The sequence below is a fragment of the Lissotriton vulgaris genome, chromosome 4_1 (assembly GCF_964263255.1).
Source record: "Lissotriton vulgaris chromosome 4_1, aLisVul1.2, whole genome shotgun sequence".
NCBI classification, from domain to species: domain Eukaryota; kingdom Metazoa; phylum Chordata; class Amphibia; order Caudata; family Salamandridae; genus Lissotriton; species Lissotriton vulgaris.
Window position 1 is genome coordinate 923950777 of NC_141691.1, and position 23880 is coordinate 923974656.

A 23880-nucleotide genomic window follows, 5' to 3' on the forward strand; every position below is an offset into this window, starting at 1 on the left:
ATGCAGTGTAAGTTTTCTTTTGGCTAATAATAACGCTAGGCTCGTAAACCGGGTGCGGACAATGTGGCATTTTCTACGTTTAACTATGCCAAGGCAGAAAGCATCCTAGAAATGAAGGACGGTGAGTTCAGTGACATCTTGCAGTACGTTATGTACACCTATCTAAAAGGTGTGGAGAGCAACGCAGGTCCTTAACTTCTGCTGAAGTTGACCCCTCCCCCCGCTGTACTGGATCATGTACTGAGGAAAACATTGTTACAGATTTATGCCAATCGTTCATTTGCGTACGTATTCTTTTATGTTCATGTTTATTAACTAACTATAATCTACTTTTTGTGAGTGAGAGGAGTGTGGTGATGTCCGTGGTTCCATTACAGTAGCTCAGAAAATGGTGCCCTCTCCAATAGATCAATATTTGTACAATCCAGTCAGGATAGCAGGATAAAAAATCCAATATTCAGAAAGCCATACATCAAATAGCTCTATTATGGTGCCTTTGAGAGAAAAAAGTTTCAAATTATCAGCCAAAATATATCCGCTACAAAAGCGGGTCACGTGACCGCACGAGCAACTCCCTAATCTGCCTGCCTCCCCTCGCTCTCATTCACGCCCCCCCACCAGGCTCTCCTGCCCCCATCAGGCTTCCCTCCTAATCCGCCTGCCTCCCCTCAGCAGTTTTATTTTCCTTTTTTTCTTTATTGCACGCACTTTTAACTTACACGGACATTCGGTCCACGTTTACTTCTTCCAATATGGCTGCTATTTGTGAGTCCTATCTCACTTTATATACAACCGTCACTGTACACATTTGAGACGCCCTAGCTTGACGCACACTTATACATGGAAGAACACGGGAATCGTTTCAGTGACTTGATATGTCTATCGATGCGGTAAGTTAAACACGCTGACGGGTGATGTAGCCGGACTTACGCCTCACACTTCGTATGCATATGCACCCCGGTTCCCTTTACGCGCCGTGCATCTTGTTTATAAGCCATTGTCAACAACACGATTGGTTTCTCTCCCATTTTAGGTTTCGCCTATTACCATTCGCTTGCGAATGGAATAGGCGAAAATTCAAGGGCTTGATCGACTAGTGAAACCACTGCGGTTTCTTCACAGTGCATGTGAGGTCACGTGACCACAAAAGCGGGTCACGTAACCGCACGAGCATCTCCCTAATCTTGAAAAATAACCTTTAGTTTGGCAGGAAGCGGGAGCATATACTGGATTCCAAGAGCTCTGAGTTTCACCTTCACTGGGTCAAAGGTGCGGTGTTGTTTCTGCACGTCTCTGAAGTAGTTGGGGAAGACCATCGCCTTCGTATTTTCAAATTTGACCTCACCCTTCTTCAAGTCACGGTCCTGAAAATTCAAGAATCTAGCTATCAGTGGCCGGGGTAGGGCTCCTGGTTGCGGCCGAACTCCTGGCATTCTGTGTGCCCGTTCTATGACGAAGCATGATGAGAACTGCTTGTGATGAAGGTGTGGAGGAACCAGGCCAGATCCGTGCGTTCTGCGTTTTCTAAGGGCCCTGTTTTCCACATCGTCAACTCGCCAGGCCACTTCCTTCACCGTCTCTAGTAGACCGGCCACCCCTTTGTTTTTGGTCCGCGAGTGATCCTCCAGGTCTGAGACTCGTTGTTCAACCTCTGTCACTCTTTCCATGACTTTTCTCCGACCTTGACACACTTAAGAGACCTCTGTCCGCACCTCAGCAATCTTGGTTTCCATGGTTTCCCTTGTAGCTTGGATCGCCTGTAATATTACCTCTGTGTCTGGGTGGGAGGTGGAACTTCCTCTGCTCCTGTTGGGCCCGAAAGAAGTGTTGTGAAGCGATCCAGCCTCCCCTGTTTGGTCGTTTTTGGTTCCTTGTTTCTCGCCATGATGGAGACCCGTAGTCCGGCAACTGCCTGTACTGCTCCCTCTGATACGCCGCTCACCAGGTATCAGCGGGCCAGGGAAGGACCCACGATTTAACGCCAATCCACACCAGCCGAGTCAAGTTCCCACGATTACTATCGCGGATGCACCCACAATGTTCTTTGCGTGAAGCCCTTTGTCTCTTCTACCCGCCCAACAAAGGGGTGAGCAGTCTGCCGTTGTGTGCGGCGCAGTGAGCCTCCCCTACCTGTTACCGCCATGCTCAGACTTTGCGTTCTGGTCAACAGCGTGGGTCCGCCCAGGAGCCAAGGATTACCCCAAGGGCCACCACTCAAAGCTGTGGGAGTGCGAAAGGGCCGCACCACTGGTGACCGCGTCTGCACCACCACCTTCTCCCAAAGCTTAATGTTTCATACACTTCACAGTTTTCACAGCTGGGTGGGGGGGGGGGGCAAGGCTGGAAGACGAGCACTACACTTCACAGGTTCACCTTCCAAGTCTTTGACTGCTAGCCTGTGTTGCTCCGCCGTGGGCAATACCCAGCTCGCAAACCCGACAGCTGGTACCAGTGTGGGGCAGGCGGGTCCCCACCCGAATAAAATTCACCACCTCCACACGTGCATTGCAGCACGTTTTGCTGGATGCTGCCACAGTATAGTCCCGGGGGGGGGGGGGGGGCGATCACTCCTCACCTTCAGGCTCCGCTATGGGACCTCCCCACGCTCCAAACGATGCAGTGCCTATCCTCCACGATCACTGCCATGGAGCGCTAATATCTCCAGTCTTGGTACCCCATGTGCGGCAGTGATGCATCCCCCGCAGCGCCCTGAGATACAGCAGAGTCCTGGTAATCTCCGCAGGGGACCGCCGCGTAGAGCTCGGCCGGCACGTCTCTAATCAGCAGCATCTCACTGCCCCTCTGGATTTTTCGAGAGCACCTGCAGTGGTACAGGCCCCCCCCCGCTGATGCCTCTCCGCTCCTTGTTCGCCATGGGTCTGGCTGCTGCCACCGCGGGCGGGTCCCCGCTCCAGGTCCGCGCCAGACCGCCACTCCTGATGTCCTTCTCCGCACCGCCGTGTGCCGCTCTGGTGATGTTTCCAAGAGCGGAAAGGCCGGCTGCAGTGCTCCACTGCCCGCAGACCACAGGTTCCTTTACCAGGGCAACGGCCCGCCACCCTGCGACTCAATCCACTGCCTCAATTAGACCGCTGCCGCCATTTTAGACAGGACCGCGCGCCGGCCAAGTTGCAGAGAAAAGCCTCCTTCCCTTTGTGCAAGCGAGGTGTACCGAGGCACTCTTCTTCACGCCTCACTGCTTCAGCTCGCCCTTCAACTTTTAGTTTCATGCCTGAACGGAGATGAGGAGCAGGATTACGGACAGGGCCAGCGGAGCTCGCTGAAGATTTGGCTACCCGGCCATGCTGTTGGCCCCCCTCCCCTCAATAGCCACTGTTTCGAGTGCTTCCCACAATAGACAAGTTTTGCTGGATGTGGTGGGGTAGAGCCGGGGGCCGCTCTGTGGGCTTGTTTCACCTACCACGCTCCGCTTTTACAAAACAGCAAAACGTAAATCAATGGCTGTATTTGGTTCTACCTTTTATTTGCATGCCTTCAAGCTGTGTCTGAATCAGTTGCTACCCGGTGTCTGGTCAGGACCCTCCTCCCCTCCCCCAGTAGGCCCCTGTGGAATCTGATGCAGATTTGTAAAACTCGGAGTATATTTTCCATCACCCAACAGTTATTTGTTGCAAGAACAGGCTTCTGTGTACTCCCATTCATTTGTTTCCAATCCAATAAATGTCATGGAGGCAGTCAGGCAAGCTTTTTTGTAGTCAAGTGAACTATCAGCTTAGAAGACCGCTCTCTGGTTCTATGCAGAGGGAAACAGTGGTTGCATATAAGTGACTGAGGGGAAGGGACTTGCCAGACCTCTGTGTTATGGCAGTGCTACCAGTTAATTCTGTAAACAAATAACCGCACTTCGCCCTTCGCCCTTTCCTACGTGGTTTAATGTTACAGCCAAGTAAAGCTGCCCTCCTTTGAAATATATTATTTATTTACATTCTTTTTAACTCGTAGACCCTTGGGTGCATTCCAAATCACAAACTAATGCGTACATTTCACACTTAAACTTTATTTGTAAACAACTTAACTAAGAAAAGCATTTGCAATGCAATTGGTCTCATATTTGTGAGATTTTGAGCTATAGACCTTTCTTAATGACAATACCTTTTATTTATGTGTTTAAACAACCTGCAATAATAAAAGCATTGTCATTTACAATACCAGTTGGTCAAAGTTTCGAAAATGCAAAACGTATTGCATTGCAAATGCTTGTTTTATCTTGTCACATCTGCTCTGTGTTCATGGACAGAAGTCCGTTAACAATTACAATTACTTTTCTTTCTTTGAATGCAGACTTCCAGGATTTTTCAAAGTCTGTCTGAAGTGCAGTAAAAAGAATGTTGAATGAAAGGCTGGAGGGTGTCAGTTTTTTTTCTAACGAAATATTTAATACCTAATAAGTCAAGTGTACAAGTATTTAAAATATTTTATTAGTTACAAAAGCCTGTTTTTTTAGGTCGAGCTCTCTCGACCTATTGTCGCCGAGTTGCTCCTCAAGGGAGATAGACCGGTGCACGAGCGGACCAGGCTCTGTCGACGCGCTTACGCAGGCCGGCCGAAAATATGCGCGCACACACACGTGCCAAGCCCCACTTACCGCCTCAGCCGCCACTCCTGACTTCTGCTGCCACCAGTCTCTGGGCCATCCACTCCATGGGCGCGGGCTTCTCGCAAAGACGGAAGTCCCGCCCCACAACAGCCGTGCGCGTGCACATCCCGAAACCGGAAGTTCGGGAGTGTGCACGCTCACGGCTTGTTTTATTTTCCGGCCGCTTTTAATTTCATTACTAATATTCACTGCAGGCTGCCGGCAGCCGCAGCGTCGGTAGGTGCCAGAGGCTGCAGGTTAAGTGTGCTGGTACAATTGGAGCAATTGGGAGAGGGCGTGTAACATCGTGACTCGCCAGCATTTCGGCAGCCAACTTGGATAGAACGGAAGGATCTGCTGCATTAGACAGTGTATTGATTTAGCGTAGTGACAGAAGGAATAAATGGTACATGCTGCCTAGAATGTGGGATAGCTGTGAACAGTCACGATATTTGACCCAGGTTTTGTGATTCTTGCATCATCTTTGTGTACTGCCTATTTGTTTTGCATATGTTAGAGTTTTACTGTGTAGATCCGACACTGGTCTTCTGTATTTAACTGGAGGTCTTCTTAGTTTAAAACATCGAAATGTGAAGTCACTGGCTGTATTGCATTTATTTGACGCAACAGCTGTGGAATGATCATATTTGTAGGGTCTGCATTGATAAAGTAAATATTTTACTTACTTTTACTATACAGATTTTTTTTCTTAAACTAAATGCTTGAATTATTGCTTATACAATTACGTTTGATTTTTTTGTTATTCTGTTGGAATATCAACTAGTACCATAGAAATGCGTTTCTGCACAGCGCTGCACGAGTGACCCAGGGCTGTAATAACGGATCTGCGCACCAAATCGGGATTAAAGCTCCTCGCGCTGTCTGCTGTCCTAGGGAGCGCTGCGAGGTAATGCAGATGCTTTGGCAGGATGTCTGCGTGCGCCGTGAGCTCTGTTTACAAAACCCAAAATCAATAAGACAGCCTTGGGAGGGAGGAGAAATGTTTCTGCATAGATTGCCTGAAAATAGTTGGTAGCCCATTTGGAGACACTTATTGCACAGCCAGAGGCAAATTGCTAGGCAGTCAAAATGTTTTTTTTTTTTTTTTTGCAAGAGCACTTATAGACTTTTGTTGCAATTGGTGTTGCAAAATTTAGCAATGCCAATAGCTCAAACTTAATTAATGCGAGACCTATTGCATTGCAAATGCTTGTTTATAATTCTGTGTGCTGAAAAATATATTTTAATAAGAGAACAATTCCGAACACTTAACTTGGTGATGTGCAAATGATAAATATCTCCTGATAGCCAATCTTCATATGTTATTGTCTATACACTATATAGTTTTATCAGTAAAACTGCATGTTAGTGGGGATGTTTTTTTGCCATTTCAATGGGAAGTTTACTGTCTGTAAATGTTGGTGTGTTGCCATATCATGATTTTGATATGTGTATTTTAAAAGTGAGTTCTTAAACATGAAGTGAGAAACATTCCTGCATTTGCCCTGATGCTAATGCAATAAGTGAACTAAGAGGCAAGTCATTTATCATGTGTACCCTATATGTGAGCTTCATTCTTATCATACATGGAGCTAACTTTGTGTATTTAAAAAAACAGAAGCATTTTTTGTACAGCAGAAATGCTGGTCTCACATATTTGAAGGTGCTCTCAAATATGATGGTGCAAAAAAGGCAGCTTTATACAATGGAAATATATGCCTATGATCACACAATTAGTTACCAGTTTATGGATCGAGTACATTATAGTTTAAGGTGAGTAGATTATTCATGTTACTAGACCTGTAGATCTAGTCCAATTTGTAGGATTGTTAGAGGCCTGTATCACCCATGGACTGCCCTGTCCTCCCCACACCCCAACACCTTCACCTCCAATCTATCCTGCTCCCTGTGGTGGAAGGTCCTGCTCAATCTTCCACCACCCATTTAAATTCTAATTTCTCACCTCACTGTCTTTCAGCGACTTCCCAATCTTCTACCCACTTTTGCTGTTGTTGTGTTACTTTGTTGCTGGGTTCACTCACAACAAATTCCTCCCCATGCATATACATACACACATACATCTATATAATCATCTGCCATGCACCTCTTTACTCACTCCCTTGGTTTCAAAATGTACATTAGCATCCCTTTCACAAACATTTTCACAAATCTAATTCTAGACTGTTTACCACATTTATAATATTTACAAACCCTTTTTATTTTTGCAGTGTGTATTGTTTTTAACTCCACAATGGGTGACTTGCACACTTTCAAGCCATATGATGGCAGATCTGAAGATGAAAGAAAAATCCTGTATTGTGAAGTAAGTATTCAAGCACTTTCAATGTTTTTCAACATCCAAGTGAGTTTGAGGTTGCATTTTACCGGTATGGAAGGAACCCATGACATACACAATCTTTTCCAGGCAGCTTGACTTTATGGGAAAAAGGAAATGCACAGCCAGTACCTCTGAGTTTGCGTATTACTTTCAGGGTTGATATGTGAAATGCAGTTCTATTGAAAAGTACTTTAGACAACCTTTGCATTTTTTAATTGGCTCCAGGGTGCCTATCTCTATTAGTTTGCCAGGTATCTTTTTTTGATGAGCAAAGGACTTTATCTTTTTAGTGTTCGCAAAACATTGGAAATATAGGATTGGAGCGGATAATTTGAAGCTGTGTGAAAAATAGTGCCTTTTTGTTCACTATGATGGGGTGAGTTTACCTTCAAGGGATTTTAATAGGCACAGGAATTTTGAAATCACAGAGGATGAGATCGTGTGGGCTTAGTGATTTGAACCCACTAATACTGGTTATGCAACAACAAAACTGACATATATTCAAAGCTGTTACTTATTAGTAATCAGTCCGGGGAGAGAGCAAAAAGAGATTGAAAAACGGGTGTATATAAACAAAGAGTATTTAATCTTTTTTTCAAATCAAGTTAAAAAGTTGGGTACAAGATAAACAGCAAAGATGTAAAAGGGTAAATACATTAATCCACACAGCCCTTGTTACATCAATTGCTCAAGCTTCTCTACCTAACACAAAATTAATTAAATATTCAATGGTAGATAAAGCGACAGTCGACGTTTCGGTCTCTATTCTTTCGTGTAGGAGACCATCCTCAGGACATGGATTTCATATCTTGAGTACCCTCAATCATGTAGGGGCATGTGTCAATCATGCAAGCGTCCGGATCATAAAGTCAATTTCCTAGCGCTGATTCCGGTTTAAGAATTATCTTATTGCGCTGAAGTATCCTTATGGGAGCCAACAGGTGTCCCAGGTAGATGGAATAGTTTGCACCATAGAGATTAAAAATGCCATGGCGGAATCTGTTAAGTCGGTCGTTTCCGAAGCCACGGGTTTAGGGAAGAGGTCCACGTTAGTTTTCAAGGATTCCCTTACACATTCGAAGGTATAGCGACGCCTTCTTATAAATCTTTTTCAGTGAGGTAGTCAGTTCTGAGTTCAATGTGTCAGAGTCCGCCCTCACGCAGCGAATGATACAGCAATGAATTTGTTCACTAGGCGCAAGCTATGTGTTAAGTGGTTGAATTGGGGAAAATACCTCTGTTGAGCAGGGAGAACCGAAGATGTAGCAAAATCATGAGATAAAAAATATGGCATTGATAAACAGTGTACAACATCTTTGGGTCAAATGCTTGAGTTTTCTGCCTTAACTTCTCATTTTTTTGTTATAGGTCTGCGAGATTCCATGTCGCACGCCATTGGATCTTCAAGACCATTTTAAAGGGGAGAGCCACAAGAAGGTAATATCATTACATTTATTGATTCAGAGTAAGTTGGCGCTTTTTGCAGTATCTCATTTGAAATCTGAGTGTTTTTCAAAACTTGTAGTGGATGGAATGTTTGGAGGTCTTCGGGCCTTTTTAAGTTTAAAATGTTTTGTGAGCGATCGCTTAGAATGTTACACTACACAAACATATGCACATAGAAGCGGTGTTTCTAGTTATAATAATTTTACAATCTGGCTGTATTGTAAATGCATTTATATAGCGCCTACTGCCCCATACGAGGCGTCTAAGTGCTTTTTCGGCAAGTAGCACGCTACTGGGGGGGGTGTGGCTCTGGGTGTGTGTGGCTCTGGGTGTGTGTGTGGCTCTGGGTGTGTGTGTGTGTGGCTCTGGGTGTTGTGTGTGTGTGTGGCTCTGGGTGTTGTGTGTGTGTGTGTGTGGCTCTGGGTGTTGTGTGTGTGTGTGTGTGGCTCTGGGTGTTGTGTGTGTGTGGCTCTGGGTGTTGTGTGTGTGTGTGTGGCTCTGGGTGTTGTGTGTGTGTGTGTGGCTCTGGGTGTTGTGTGTGTGTGTGTGGCTCTGGGTGTTTTGTGTGTGGCTCTGGGTGTTTTGTGTGTGTGTGTGTCTGGCTCTGGGTGTTGTGTGTGTGTGTGTGTGTCTGGCTCTGGGTGTTGTGTGTGTGTGTGTGGCTCTGGGTGTTGTGTGTGTGGCCCTGGGTGTTGTGTGTGTGTGTGTGTGTGGCTCTGGGTGTTGTGTGTGTGTCTGGCTCTGGGTGTTGTGTGTGTGTGTGTGTCTGGCTCTGGGTGTTGTGTGTGTGTGTGTGTCTGGCTCTGGGTGTTGTGTGTGTGTGTGTGTCTGGCTCTGGGTGTTGTGTGTGTGTGTCTGGCTCTGGGTGTGTGTGTGTGGCTCTGGGTGTGTGTGTGTGTGTGTGGCTCTGGGTGTGTGTGTGTGTGGCTCTGGGTGTGTGTGTGTGTGGCTCTAGGTGTGTGTGTGTGTGTGGCTCTAGGTGTGTGTGTGTGTGTGGCTCTAGGTGTGTGTGTGTGTGTGGCTCTGGGTGTCTGTGGCGCTCTGGGTGTCTGTGGCGCTCTGGGTGTGTGTGTGGCTCTGGGTGTGTGTGGCTCTGGGTGTTGTGTGTGTGTGGCTCTGGGTGTTGTGTGTGTGTGTGTGGCTCTGGGTGTTGTGTGTGTGTGTGTGGCTCTGGGTGTTGTGTGTGTGTGTGTGTGTGGCTCTGGGTGTTGTGTGTGTGTGTGTGTGTGTGGCTCTGGGTGTTGTGTGTGTGGCTCTGGGTGTTGTGTGTGTGTGTGTGGCTCTGGGTGTTGTGTGTGTGTGTGTGTCTGGCTCTGGGTGTTGTGTGTGTGTCTGGCTCTGGGTGTTGTGTGTGTGTGTGTGTGTCTGGCTCTGGGTGTGTGTGTGTGTGTGTGGCTCTGGGTGTGTGTGTGTGTGTGTGGCTCTGGGTGTGTGTGTGTGTGTGGCTCTGGGTGTGTGTGTGTGTGGCTCTGGGTGTGTGTGTGTGTGTGGCTCTGGGTGTGTGTGTGTGTGTGGCTCTGGGTGTGTGTGTGTGTGTGGCTCTGGGTGTGTGTGTGTGTGGCTCTAGGTGTGTGTGTGTGTGTGGCTCTGGGTGTGTGTGTGGCTCTGGGTGTGTGTGTGGCTCTGGGTGTCTGTGGCGCTCTGGGTGTGTGTGTGGCTCTGGGTGTGTGTGGCTCTGGGTGTTGTGTGTGTGTGTGTGGCTCTGGGTGTTGTGTGTGTGTGTGTGGCTCTGGGTGTTGTGTGTGTGTGTGTGTGGCTCTGGGTGTTGTGTGTGTGTGTGTGTGGCTCTGGGTGTTGTGTGTGTGTGTGGCTCTGGGTGTGTGTGTGGCTCTGGGTGTGTGTGTGGCTCTGGGTGTGTGTGTGGCTCTGGGTGTGTGTGTGGCTCTGGGTGTCTGTGGCGCTCTGGGTGTCTGTGGCTCTGTGTGTGTGTGTGGTTGTAATTGCTGTCTGCTGAGCTCGTCCAGTAGGGTACAATAGGTCTCACATTTGCGAGAGATTAAGCTATTGGCAATGTAAATGACAATGCCATTTATTGATCTGGTTTCAAAACCAACACATAAATAAAAATTTTGTCATTTACAATGCCAATAGCTCTAACTTTTGCAAAGGCGAAACCGTTGCATTGTGAATGCGTGTTTAGTTTGTTTTGGAGGTCATAGCAGTAGGAGGAGACTTGGGATGAGTAAAAGGGGTGTGGAGGGGGAAGAGTCGTAGGAAAGCGTTTAGAAAGGCTTGTTTTGGGGGTTCGTAATTGCATGAGTACCTTAACTTGTAACAGAATTAAACAAGAGGCGTAATTGTATATAAACGACATTCTTTTACAAAACTTCATGCAGGTTTTGTGTTGTGAAGGTTTCCTTAATTATTTTCCCTCTTATTTCTATGTGTAATGATTTCACTGATGGGTGTGGTTAAGTCGTTGGTAGTACACTTTGCCAGTGTTCTGATACATGCAAGACAAAAGGCTTGCATTCTCATATCAACGCAAAAGTGTGCCGATCCTATTTATCCCTGGTGCCATGTCCATGGGATGGGGATGCACGATGATGCACCAAGTAGGTTGTAGTGTAGGACACTGCATTCCTAACCAACTTGTTTTTACAAACGTGTTTCAAAGCGTTCTTCCTCCATTCTCAAGTTCCACCTTGTATACCACTTTGTCCATGGTATTATGATGGTCCTCAGTTGTCATGGGTGTTGGGTGGCTCTGGGTGTGTGTGTGGGTGGCTCTGGGTGTGTGTGTGGGCGGGGCTCTGGGTTTGTGTGTGTGTGTGGCTCTGGGTGTCTGTGGCTCTGGGTGTTGTGTGTGTGTGTGTGTGTGGGTGGCTCTGGGTGTGTGTGTGTGGGTGGCTCTGGGTGTGTGTGTGTGTGTGTGTGGCTCTGGGTGTGTGTGTGTGGGTGGCTCTGGGTGGGTGCGTGGGTGGCGCTGTGGGTGCGTGGGTGGCGCTGTGGGTGCGTGGGTGGGGGTGCGTGGGTGGCGCTGGGGGTGTGGGTGGCGCTGGGGGTGTGGGTGGCGCTGGGGGTGTGTGGGTGGCGCTGGGGGTGTGTGGGTGGCTCTGTGTGTGGGTGGGGCTCTGTGTGTGGGTGGGGCTCTGTGTGTGGGTGGGGCTCTGTGTGTGTGTGTGGGGCGCTGGGGGTGGGGGGGTGTGTGTGTGTGGGGCGCTGTACCGACCAGATTTTTGGACCAGATGGAATCTGCTCCTAGGAGCCCCTCTACTCCAGCCGGCACGTAAACAACTCCCTCCTTAGAACGTATTTACAATGAATATAGACATATGTATGACATCTCGTACCTAAGGATTGGAAAAATAGCAATAAACAAGCATTGGTTTTATAACATCCTATTCACACCTATTAGTCTCGCGGCCACATAAGCCCAGACTAGTCTACCCTAGGGCAGATCTGATAATGTACCATTTATCCACTTGACACGCAATCCGGCGCGTCTACACACGTGGGCCTGCAGTCCCAGTGCTCTCTTTTATACTCTATCTGCAATCCGGCAGATCTACACACCCCTCAATCTTGGGTGCTCTCATTTACACACGACCTACAATCTGGCAGGTCTCTGCACCGTATCCCCCCGGTGCTCTCATTTATACACAGTCTACAATCCGGCAGACTTACACACCTACTCGTAGGTGCTTCTATTAACGCCGTATACCAACGACGATCACTTTCCTATGAATCCTCAGGGATGAAATCTGCAATTATCTATTCAGGGTAAAACTACGGCAATGGAAATCAGTGTAGTGTTCAAATTAAGTGTGCCTTCTGCTCTTGACATCAACTGTTTTCTGCCTCCCTACTTGTTCAGTCATTCCTTACCTGACCGGGATCCACATCCGTTCATGTAAACAACATCCGACTAGAAGTATCAGACCACAACGATTAAACAAGAATACAGGGCACATGTCGGGTCACCAATAAATGGGGGCATTTATTACAATATAAAGAATAAACACAATACTACATGATATATATATTTATGTATCTATACATATATAGGCTGCAAAAAAAAGATAGAGGTTAAGGTGCGCGCTTCGCAAGGGAAGGGGCAGAGATCACCTGGTTAATATGAAGTTTGGACTCGGCAGTCATCTAGGTTCTCGTCTCGTCTCTCTCTCTGTGTCTTGGCTCGTCTTGGGGGTCCACCTCAGCCGTCACAAGTACACGTCTGCACCGCTAGGCTCAACCTCCTCTGCTTCCCTCCAAGGCACTGGAACCTGGTTCTTTATTAACTACCGTCTCTCTCTCTCTAGCTCTCTCTAGCTCTCAGAGAGTCTCGGTTTTTCTCAGACTTCAAAATGGCGATTGTCTGCCGCGGAAATAATTAATGATAGAGATGCTAGCTGCCGCCTACGGACTGACTGACTCAGTGCCTAACACTTTCACTAATATCAAAGCTGTCCCTTCATGGAAAGTTACGGCCAGTAACCTGCCGCCCACCAAATTCTTGTACCTCCCCGTACCAAGGACACGTTCCCAGCCGGCCGGCCTGAAGTTGTGTCTTCGGAATGGAGAAAAATACAGTCTTTCGATAAGGGCCAGCCTGAACCGGTTCTCTCCAAGCGAACAACACCTTGAAACTAAAACATTACATTTAACCTAGAAAGCCTTTCCAGCTACTGGGCAGAGGGCAAGATGGAGTCTGTCCTGTTTAAGGCCTGCAAGGCCCAAAATATGTGTGACTCCATAGAAAATGCACTAATACTCTTACAAAAGGACGGATCATCCCTAATACTTATATATCTATCCCCTAGCTTTAGCTTATAAGCCCCCCTGATCTAAAGAAAAGGGTACGAAAATACACTACTGTGCCTTATGGATAGGTCCTACCTATAGTCCTAATCCCCATACCATAGGGGATAATAGGCTGGAGTCACCATCCATCATCCTCCTTCTAAACAGGGTCGAAAAAGTCGGTTGTTACAGGCGCTGAGGGTGGGTGTGTGTGTGGGGCGCTGGGGGTGGGTGTGTGTGTGTGTGTGTGTGTGGGGCGCTGGGGGTGGGTGGGTGTGTGTGTGTGTGTGTGTGTGGGGCGCTGGGGGTGGGTGTGTGGGGCGCTGGGGGTGGGTGTGTGTGTGTGTGGGGGCGCTGGGGGTGTGTGTGTGTGGGGGGCGCTGGGGGTGGGTGTGTGGGGGGCGCTGGGGGTGTGTGTGTGTGTGTGTGTGTGTGGGGCACTGGGGGTGGGTGTGTGTGTGTGTGTGTGTGTGGGGCGCTGGAGGTGGGTGTGTGTGTGTGGGGGTGTGTGTGTGTGTGTGTGTGGGGCCCTGGGTGTGGGTGTGTGTGTGGGGCCCTGGGTGTGGGGGTGTGTGTGTGTGGGGGGGGGGGGGCGCTGGGGGTGGGTGTGTGTGTGTGGGGCGCTGGGGGTGGGTGTGTGTGTGGGGCGCTGGGGGTGGGTGTGTGTGTGTGTGTGGGGCGCTGGGGGTGGGTGTGTGTGTGTGTGGGGGCGCTGGGTGTGTGTGTGTGTGTGTGTGGGGGCGCTGGGGGTGGGTGTTTGTGGGGTGCGCTGGGGGTGGGTGTGTGTGTGTGTGTGGGGCACTGGGGGTGGGTGTGTGTGTGTGGGGCGCTGGGGGTGTGTGTGTGTGTGTGTGTGGGGCCCTGGGTGTGGGTGTGTGTGTGTGTGGGGCCCTGGGTGTGGGTGTGTGTGTGTGTGTGTGGGGGGGGGGGGGCGCTGGGTGTGGGTGTGTGTGTGGGGCGCTGTGGGTGGGTGTGTGTGTGTGTGTGGGGCACTGTGGGTGTGTGTGTATGGGGCGCTGGGGGTGGGTGCGGGTGTGTGTGTGGGGCGCTGGGGGTGGGTGTGTGTGTGTGTGTGTGTGGGGCGTGGGCGTGGGTGTGGGGCGCTGGGGGTGGGTGTGGGGCGCTGGGGGTGGGTGTGTGTGTGTGTGTGTGGGGCGCTGGGGGTGGGTGTGTGTAGGGCGCTGGGGGTGTGTGTGTGTGTGGGGCGCTGGGGGTGTGTGTGTGTGTGTGGCGCTGGGGGTGTGTGTGTGGCGCTAGGGGTGGGTGTGTGGCGCTGGGGGTGGGTGTGTGGCGCTGGGGGTGGGTGTGTGTGGCGCTGGGGGTGGGTGTGTGTGGCGCTGGGGGTGTGTGTGTGGCGCTGGGGGTGTGTGTGGCGCTGGGGGTGTGTGTGTGTGGCGCTGGTGGTGTGTGTGTGTGGCGCTGGTGGTGTGTGTGTGTGGCGCTGGGGGTGTGTGTGTGTGGCGCTGGGGGTGTGTGTGTGTGGCGCTGGGGGTGGTGTGTGTGGCGCTGGGGGTGTGTGTGTGTGGCGCTGGTGGTGTGTGTGTGTGTGGCGCTGGTGGTGTGTGTGTGTGTGGCGCTGGGGGTGTGTGTGTGTGGCGCTGGGGGTGTGTGTGTGTGGCGCTGGGGGTGTGTGTGTGTGGCGCTGGGGGTGTGTGTGTGGCGCTGGGGGTGGTGTGTGTGGCGCTGGGGGGGGTGTGTGTGTGGCGCTGGGGGGTGTGTGTGTGTGTGGCGCTGGGGGTGTGTGTGTGTGGCGCTGGGGGTGTGTGTGTGTGGCGCTGGGGGTGTGTGTGTGTGGCGCTGGGGGTGTGTGTGTGTGGCGCTGGGGGTGTGTGTGTGTGTGTGGCGCTGGGGGTGTGTGTGTGTGTGTGGCGCTGGGGGTGTGTGTGTGTGGCTCTGGGGGTGTGTGTGTGTGGCGCTGGGGGTGTGTGTGTGTGGCGCTGGGGGGGTGTGTGTGTGGCGCTGGGGGGTGTGTGTGTGTGTGGCGCTGGGGGGGGGGGTGGCGCTGGGGGGTGGTGTGTGTGTGTGGCGCTGGGGGGGTGTGTGTGTGTGGCGCTGGGGGTGTGTGTGTGTGGCGCTGGGGGTGTGTGTGTGTGGCGCTGGGGGTGTGTGTGTGGCGCTGGGGGGGTGTGTGTGTGGCGCTGGGGGGGTGTGTGTGTGTGGCGCTGGGGGGGTGTGTGTGTGTGGCGCTGGGGGTGGTGTGTGTGTGGCGCTGGGGGGGTGTGTGTGTGTGGCGCTGGGGGGGTGTGTGTGTGTGGCGCTGGGGGTGTGTGTGTGTGGCGCTGGGGGTGTGTGTGTGTGGCGCTGGGGGTGTGTGTGTGTGGCGCTGGGGGTGTGTGTGTGTGGCGCTGGGGGTGTGTGTGTGTGGCGCTGGGGGTGTGTGTGTGTGGCGCTGGGGTTGTGTGTGTGGCGCTGGGGTTGTGTGTGTGGCGCTGGGGTTGTGTGTGTGGCGCTGGGGGGGTGTGTGTGTGGCGCTGGGGGGGTGTGTGTGTGGCGCTGGGGGGGTGTGTGTGTGCGGCGCTGGGGGTGTGTGTGTGCGGCGCTGGGGGTGTGTGTGTGTGGCGCTGGGGGTGTGTGTGTGTGGCGCTGGGGGGGGTGTGTGTGTGTGGCGCTGGGGGGGTGTGTGTGTGGCGCTGGGGGTGTGTGTGTGTGGCGCTGGGGGTGTGTGTGTGTGGCGCTGGGGGTGTGTGTGTGTGGCGCTGGGGGGGTGTGTGTGTGTGTGGCGCTGGGGGTGTGTGTGTGTGGCGCTGGGGGGGTGTGTGTGTGGCGCTGGGGGGGTGTGTGTGGCGCTGGGGGGGTGTGTGTGGCGCTGGGGTTGTGTGTGTGTGGCGCTGGGGTTGTGTGTGTGTGGCGCTGGGGTTGTGTGTGTGTGGCGCTGGGGTTGTGTGTGTGGTGCTGGGGTTGTGTGTGTGGCGCTGGGGTTGTGTGTGTGGCGCTGGGGTTGTGTGTGTGGCGCTGGGGTTGTGTGTGTGGCGCTGGGGTTGTGTGTGTGGCGCTGGGGTTGTGTGTGTGGCGCTGGGGTTGTGTGTGTGGCGCTGGGGTTGTGTGTGTGGCGCTGGGGTTGTGTGTGTGGCGCTGGGGTTGTGTGTGTGGCGCTGGGGTTGTGTGTGTGCGCTGGGGTTGTGTGTGTGGCGCTGGGTGTTGTGTGTGTGTGTGTGGCTCTGGGTGTTGTGTGTGTGTGTGGCTCTGGGTGTTGTGTGTGTGTGTGTGTGTGGCTCTGGGTGTTGTGTGTGTGTGGCTCTGGGTGTTGTGTGTGTGTGGCTCTGGGTGTTGTGTGTGTGTGGCTCTGGGTGTTGTGTGTGTGTGGCTCTGGGTGTTGTGTGTGGCTCTGGGTGTTGTGTGTGTGTGTGTGGCTCTGGGTGTTGTGTGTGGCTCTGGGTGTTGTGTGTGTGTGTGTGTGTGGCTCTGGGTGTTGTGTGTGGCTCTGGGTGTTGTGTGTGTGTGTGGCGCTCTGGGTGTGTGTGGCGCTCTGGGTGTGTGTGGCGCTCTGGGTGTGTGTGGCACTCTGGGTGTGTGTGGCACTCTGGGTGTGTGTGTGGCTCTGGGTGTTGTGTGTGTGTGTGTGGCGCTCTGGGTGTTGTGTGTGTGTGTGGCTCTGGGTGTTGTGTGTGTGTGTGTGTGGCTCTGGGTGTTGTGTGTGTGTGTGTGTGGCTCTGGGTGTTGTGTGTGTGTGTGTGGCTCTGGGTGTTGTGTGTGTGTGTGTGTGGCTCTGGGTGTTGTGTGTGTGGCTCTGGGTGTTGTGTGTGTGTGTGTGTGTGGCTCTGGGTGTTGTGTGTGTGTGTGGCTCTGGGTGTTGTGTGTGGCTCTGGGTGTTGTGTGTGTGTGGCTCTGGGTGTTGTGTGTGGCTCTGGGTGTTGTGTGTGTGTGTGTGTGGCTCTGGGTGTTGTGTGTGTGTGTGTGGCTCTGGGTGTTGTGTGTGTGTGGCTCTGGGTGTTGTGTGTGGCTCTGGGTGTTGTGTGTGTGTGTGTGTGGCTCTGGGTGTTGTGTGTGTGTGTGTGGCTCTGGGTGTTGTGTGTGGCGCTCTGGGTGTGTGTGGCGCTCTGGGTGTGTGTGGCACTCTGGGTGTGTGTGTGGCTCTGGGTGTTGTGTGTGTGTGTGTGTGGCTCTGGGTGTTGTGTGTGTGTGTGTGGCGCTGTGTGTGTGTGTGTGGCTCTGGGTGTTGTGTGTGTGGCTCTGGGTGTTGTGTGTGTGTGTGTGTGGCTCTGGGTGTTGTGTGTGTGTGTGTGTGGCTCTGGGTGTTGTGTGTGTGTGTGTGTGGCTCTGGGTGTTGTGTGTGTGTGTGGCTCTGGGTGTTGTGTGTGTGTGTGTGGCTCTGGGTGTTGTGTGTGTGTGTGTGTGGCTCTGGGTGTTGTGTGTGTGTGTGTGTGGCTCTGGGTGTTGTGTGTGTGTGGCTCTGGGTGTTGTGTGTGTGTGGCTCTGGGTGTTGTGTGTGTGTGGCTCTGGGTGTTGTGTGTGTGTGGCTCTGGGTGTTGTGTGTGTGTGGCTCTGGGTGTTGTGTGTGGCTCTGGGTGTTGTGTGTGTGTGTGTGGCTCTGGGTGTTGTGTGTGGCTCTGGGTGTTGTGTGTGTGTGTGTGTGTGGCTCTGGGTGTTGTGTGTGGCTCTGGGTGTTGTGTGTGTGTGTGGCGCTCTGGGTGTGTGTGGCGCTCTGGGTGTGTGTGGCGCTCTGGGTGTGTGTGGCACTCTGGGTGTGTGTGGCACTCTGGGTGTGTGTGGCACTCTGGGTGTGTGTGTGGCTCTGGGTGTTGTGTGTGTGTGTGGCTCTGGGTGTTGTGTGTGTGTGGCTCTGGGTGTTGTGTGTGTGTGTGTGGCGCTCTGGGTGTGTGTGTGTGGCGCTCTGGGTGTTGTGTGTGTGTGTGGCTCTGGGTGTTGTGTGTGTGTGTGTGTGGCTCTGGGTGTTGTGTGTGTGTGTGTGGCTCTGGGTGTTGTGTGTGTGTGTGTGTGGCTCTGGGTGTTGTGTGTGTGGCTCTGGGTGTTGTGTGTGTGTGTGTGTGTGGCTCTGGGTGTTGTGTGTGTGTGTGGCTCTGGGTGTTGTGTGTGGCTCTGGGTGTTGTGTGTGTGTGGCTCTGGGTGTTGTGTGTGGCTCTGGGTGTTGTGTGTGTGTGTGTGTGGCTCTGGGTGTTGTGTGTGTGTGTGTGGCTCTGGGTGTTGTGTGTGGCGCTCTGGGTGTGTGTGGCGCTCTGGGTGTGTGTGGCGCTCTGGGTGTGTGTGGCACTCTGGGTGTGTGTGTGTCTCTGGGTGTTGTGTGTGTGTGTGTGTGGCTCTGGGTGTTGTGTGTGTGTGTGTGGCGCTGTGTGTGTGTGTGTGGCGCTCTGGGTGTGTGTGTGTGGCTCTGGGTGTTGTGTGTGTGTGTGTGTGGCTCTGGGTGTTGTGTGTGTGTGGCTCTGGGTGTTGTGTGTGTGTGGCTCTGGGTGTTGTGTGTGTGTGTGTGTGGCTCTGGGTGTTGTGTGTGTGTGTGTGTGGCTCTGGGTGTTGTGTGTGTGTGTGTGTGGCTCTGGGTGTTGTGTGTGTGTGTGGCTCTGGGTGTTGTGTGTGTGTGTGGCTCTGGGTGTTGTGTGTGTGTGTGGCTCTGGGTGTTGTGTGTGTGTGGCTCTGGGTGTTGTGTGTGTGTGTGGCTCTGGGTGTTGTGTGTGTGTGTGGCTCTGGGTGTTGTGTGTGTGTGTGGCTCTGGGTGTTGTGTGTGTGTGTGTGGCTCTGGGTGTTGTGTGTGTGTGTGTGTGGCTCTGGGTGTTGTGTGTGTGTGTGTGGCTCTGGGTGTTGTGTGTGTGTGTGTGTGGCTCTGGGTGTTGTGTGTGTGTGGCACTCTGGGTGTGTGTGTGTGTGGCACTCTGGGTGTGTGTGGCGCTCTGGGTGTGTGTGTGTGGCGCTGGGTGTGTGTGTGTGGCGCTGGGTGTGTGTGTGTGTGTGTGTGGCGCTGGGGGTGTGTGTGTGTGGCGCTGGGGGTGTGTGGCTCTGTGTGTGTGGGCGGGGCTCTGGGTGTGTGTGTGGGCGGGGCTCTGGGTGTCTGTGGCTCTGGGTGTGTGTGTGTGTGTGTGTGTGTGTGTGTGGTGTAGTAATTGCTGTCTGCTGAGCTCGTCCAGTAGGGTACAATAAGTCTCAAATTTGCGAGAGATTAAGCTATTGGCAATGTAAATGACAATGCCATTTATTCATCTGGTTTCAAAACCAACACATAAATAAAAATTTTGTCATTTACAATGCCGCTAGCTCTAACTTTTGCAAAGGCGAAACCGTTGCATTGTGAATGCGTGTTTAGTTTGTTTTGGAGGTCATAGCAGTAGGAGGAGACTTGGGATGAGTAAAAGGGGTGTGGAGGGGGAAGAGTCGGAGGAAAGCGTTTAGAAAGGCTTGTTTTGGGGGTTCGGAATTGCATGAGTACCTTAACTTGTAACAGAATCAAACAAGTGGCGTAATTGTATATAAACAGCATTCTTTTACAAAACTTCATGCAGGTTTTGTGTTGTGAAGGTTTCCTTAATTATTTTCCCTCTTATTTCTATGTGTAATGATTTCACTGATGGGTGTGGTTAAGTCGTTGGTAGTACACTTTGCCAGTGTTCTGATACATGCAAGACAAAAGGCTTGCATTCTCATATCAACGCAAAAGTGTGCCGATCCTATTTATCCCTGGTGCCATGTCCATGGGATGGGGATGCACGATGATGCACCAAGTAGGTTGTAGTGTAGGACACTACATTCCTAACCAACTTGTTTTTACAAACGTGTTTCAAAGCGTTCTTCCTCCATTCTCAAGTCCCACCTAGTATACCACTTTGTCCATGGTATTATGATGGTCCTCAGTTGTCATTGACCAATTGCCCATAGAGCCTTTCAGTTTAATGAACATTGAGGCATTTCAGATTTTAATCCCTCCTTCCATTCTGGGACCATGGTGCCTCTGGCCCACCAATCTCCCTTTGTTCGCACTCTCATAAAATTGTTGTGCATCTAACTGCTCATATTTGGCTGGATTTGTTGTTGTTTGTCTCCCTCGTTTGACTGAGCTGGTGGTTTGAGGAAGGGTCTGTTCATAGTGATATTTATCGGATGCCAAAATAGTATGGGTCCCATTGTGTATATTGTGGTACACTGAGGGGTGCTTCTGTACATGAATATAACGTTTTTTTAAATACTTAGCTATGCCCCTCTTCCATTTTTATTCAGAAGTGTGATTTGATTTTGATAATGTGCAGCATTCACCCGAAGACATCCAGGCGCTAGAGACCCGCCGTACATACCATGGAGAGTTGATAAAGAGAACTTCAGCTCACCACTAGGCTGTGAACAACCAGGTTTTAATGGCTTTTCTGAATGGGAGAAGAAGAGGGATGGATCTGAGTGCAAGGGGTAGGGAGTTCCAGAGTTTGCTTGCTTCCACCGAGAATGCTCTGTTCCCCCCCTACTTCTTTGTACCAATAGTTGCTTTTGGAGCGAAGAACTTAATGGTCTGCTGGGAGAGTGCCATTTGAACATGGTCTTCAGCCTTGAAGGGTAGGGAGCGTACAATGATTTACGTACCATACAGAGATTTAAAACAAATGCGTTGTTCAATGGGAAGCCAATGCAGGCGTTCTAGACCCTTCCTGGCAGATAGTTTTCTGGGAATGTCCAGAATGAGTCTTGCCAGAGCGTTCTGCAGTACCTGAAGTTTGTGCTGCAAGCTCTTATTAGCAGCCAGGTACAGAGCATTACAGTTATCAAGTCTGGACAGTGCTACCTGTATCCTAGCTGATCGTTGGATAAAATGGAAGATTTTGTTTAACATCCTTATAAGCTAAGGGCATGAAGAAATGGTATGATTCACTTGGATATTGAAACGAAGCTCAATATCCATGAGGACTCCAGGGTTCTTAGCCTTTTTGCTCGGGCAGGGCAGCATACCAAGGATTGAGGCCAACAGCTACTTTTCCACTTGGATACCCCTGCTCCAAATATCATCACTTCGGTTTTCTCCCCTTTAAGTTTCAAGAAGTTAGCGGACATCCAGTCTGCCACTCTGGTCATACATCCAAGGACATTTTCTGACAATGAGCCCAGCCCCTTAGGGATTGTAACCATGAACTGTGTATCATCTGCATATGACACCACCTCAAATCCAAAGGAGTGGACCATAGTTGCAAGGGGTGCCACATACAGATTAAAGAGAGTAGGGCTCAGAGAAGACCCCTACGGGACTCCACATGGTAGAACATGGGAGTCCGAGTGAAAGGATTTTACATTCACCCTTTGTGGTCTCCCTGTCAGAAATGAGGACAGGAGGGCAAGTGCTTGTTGTGAAATGCCTAGACTCCGGAGTCTGTCCAGCAGCAGAGTAGGAGAAATGGTATTGAATGCTGCTGGCAGATACAAGAGGATTAGCACTACCCCTTGTCCTTCATCCACTATACTCCTGATGTAGTCCGTAGCTGATATTAAAGCGGTTTCTGTACCATGATGCTTCCTGAATCCAGACTGGGAATCATTAAGCCATGCTTGCTTTTCTGCAGTTTCCATGAGCTGCTTAATAAGATGTAGCTCCAGGATTTTTGCTGGAGCAGGGAGATGGGACGATAGTTTTCACAGTCCCTAGGATCAAGATTAAGTTTTTTCAAAAGAGGTCTGATAATGGCCTTTTTTTTTCAAGTATGGGGATAGATTCCCGATCGAATTATATTATTAAATAATTTACAGAAGGGTTCTGCTATGGTGTCCGCAGCCATATGTAAGATTGAGGGTGGACACGCCTCCATAGGAGAAGTGTGGCCACAGCTTAATTTTTATGGACTGTTCTCGCCACTTTTAAATGCCTACTTTCTCAGGGTAACTTTTTCTCTTCTAAATATGTTGGATAGTTTATTGAAGTTTTTCACTGCAGACCGCTTACCACACGTCAATTTTTTTGTTCAAATTACTTCCAAATTTTTTCCTACCAGTTGTCTTGAGTCTATAGAGGAGTGAGTAGTGCACTCTAACTCTGTCTGGTACTATTTCTCTCATCTGAAATTTAGTGCACTCTTCTATAAGAACTTGAATGCATCTACCATTTAGTAGCTTGTGTAATTCCGCTCTGACTCTTGTTCACGGCATCGCACACCTTTCCTCTCTTAAAGCTGGGACTGGATTATCGCTGCCCCCTGCAACTGAATATTCTCTGTATTCACTCATATTTTTTTTCTCCACTATCTTCAGGATGGTGAGTGCTGTCTGCTGGGTACCTTCACAGATTGTCTGCTTGATTGTCACATCCATGGCGAACTACCTGTGTGAACCAGTAATTTTGTAGATGAAGAGCATGCCTCTGATGTCTACTTCTGCTGTAGATTATTCACCTGTAGAATAATTCCAGGCCCCAGACTGGATCCGGAAATTTTAACCTCACATTGGTGATATGGTGCACTGCTCCTGCTCCATATTGATGCTGGAAGTGGAATTAGATGGCAGCACTGAAGCCATCTATTGCCCAACCCGGTGTAATGTCAGTTCCTTTTTGTTCTGCACCTTCTATGCTGACTTAGGTGCTCGTTCGCTCCTGAAAGTTGAGCCTTTTCATCACAAATTCCACTATAGTGCAGTGCTTTCAGACCCAAAATATTCAGGCTTTAAGACTTAAAAATTGGACAGCCTCTGGTTTCACCGTCCACCCTCCGCTCTATAGCAGGGTTCTCATAGGTTTAAGTAGATGTTTGTTAAACTAGCAAGCAGCACAACAATGTGCAGGTGAACCCATATTAACAGCTTGATGTGTTGTTGTTAAGCAGTATCCTTTAGGTGCTTTAAGTAATGTGGCAAAAGTTATATGTTGAATTGTTTGTCTATTTTGGACATGGTCATTTAGATTATAGCCTGTGGTTTCTACCATCACACATGGACTCATCTAACCCGTTCGCTGGTCTACATGATAGCAGGTGTTCCTTTTCCTAGATCTGTTAAAGGGAAAATTACCCAGGGTGCGTCTGTCTTCTCGGCAGAGAGCAAGGGGTTTCTACTATAGACGGCTCTAGGGCTTTTACATGAGTTTCTCCTAATCGGTTTGTCTCACTAAAAACGACATCTCTTGACCACATTCTCTTGTGCTGCAATCCTTAGTGCAGATTTCTGTCTCTTGGGCCTTCGTTGTATTCTAAACATCTGTTATGATTGAAATTCCTGTTACTCCAAGTCCTTTTGCCCTATGTTCAAGACCTTCCACCTGCCCATCCAGGCCTGGGATAGTCTAATGCACATTAATTTTCGTTGCTTAGTTACAGGATGAGCAAGGTGTGGCCAAGCTTTTTGTAGGTGAAGGTTTTAGGAAAAAATGGAGTGGGCAATGTCTGAGGCCTGCCATGGAGAGGGGTTAATTTACATTTTAAGGTGTGTGATAACAGGGTCGGGCTGGGACAAAAATAGGCTTGGGTGGCAAAATATGTGTCCCCCATTAGCTAAGCAGATAGGTACAAAACGTAGAACTGGTCCACCCGGCCCACAACTGCTAAAAATTCAAAATGTTCCACTCGCCGATCTCAGGCTAGCCCTTAAGGCACTACCTGATTGCCCTATATGCCAGTCTGTCCCTGTATGACAATGAAGAGTAGTACCTGGAGTAATGGATATTATTACCTGCGTGTGAGAAGTTGGCCTGATATGTGGTGTTTCCAATTCTGGAACCACCTTGTATCGGTCCAAACAATCCCTTATGGTGTCTGGTTGTAAGTCAACCTTGTAGACAAGCTATCCTAGGGGTAGCATGGACTAAGCAGCCTTAAAGGCTTAACTTAAGAGGTCGTGTTAAGCGAGCTGTTTT

General features: G+C 50.4%; 2 protein-coding genes across 3 annotated transcripts in view; both read left to right on the forward strand.

Annotated features, from left to right (window-relative positions):
- The window catches only part of LOC147722730 (uncharacterized), a 637985-nt gene that overhangs the window by 398351 nt on the left and 215754 nt on the right, over positions 1 to 23880 (forward strand). The window lies entirely within an intron of this gene.
- Positions 1 to 23880, forward strand: part of LOC147722731 (uncharacterized) — a 488139-nt gene that overhangs the window by 12529 nt on the left and 451730 nt on the right. For both annotated transcript variants that reach the window (XM_086965201.1, XM_086965202.1), the window contains exons 2-3: positions 6826 to 6920; positions 8304 to 8372. In XM_086965201.1, coding sequence (XP_086821327.1) covers positions 6849 to 6920; positions 8304 to 8372 — 141 coding nt within the window. In that variant the 5' untranslated portion in view covers positions 6826 to 6848. The remainder of the gene's footprint in view (positions 1 to 6825; positions 6921 to 8303; positions 8373 to 23880) is intronic.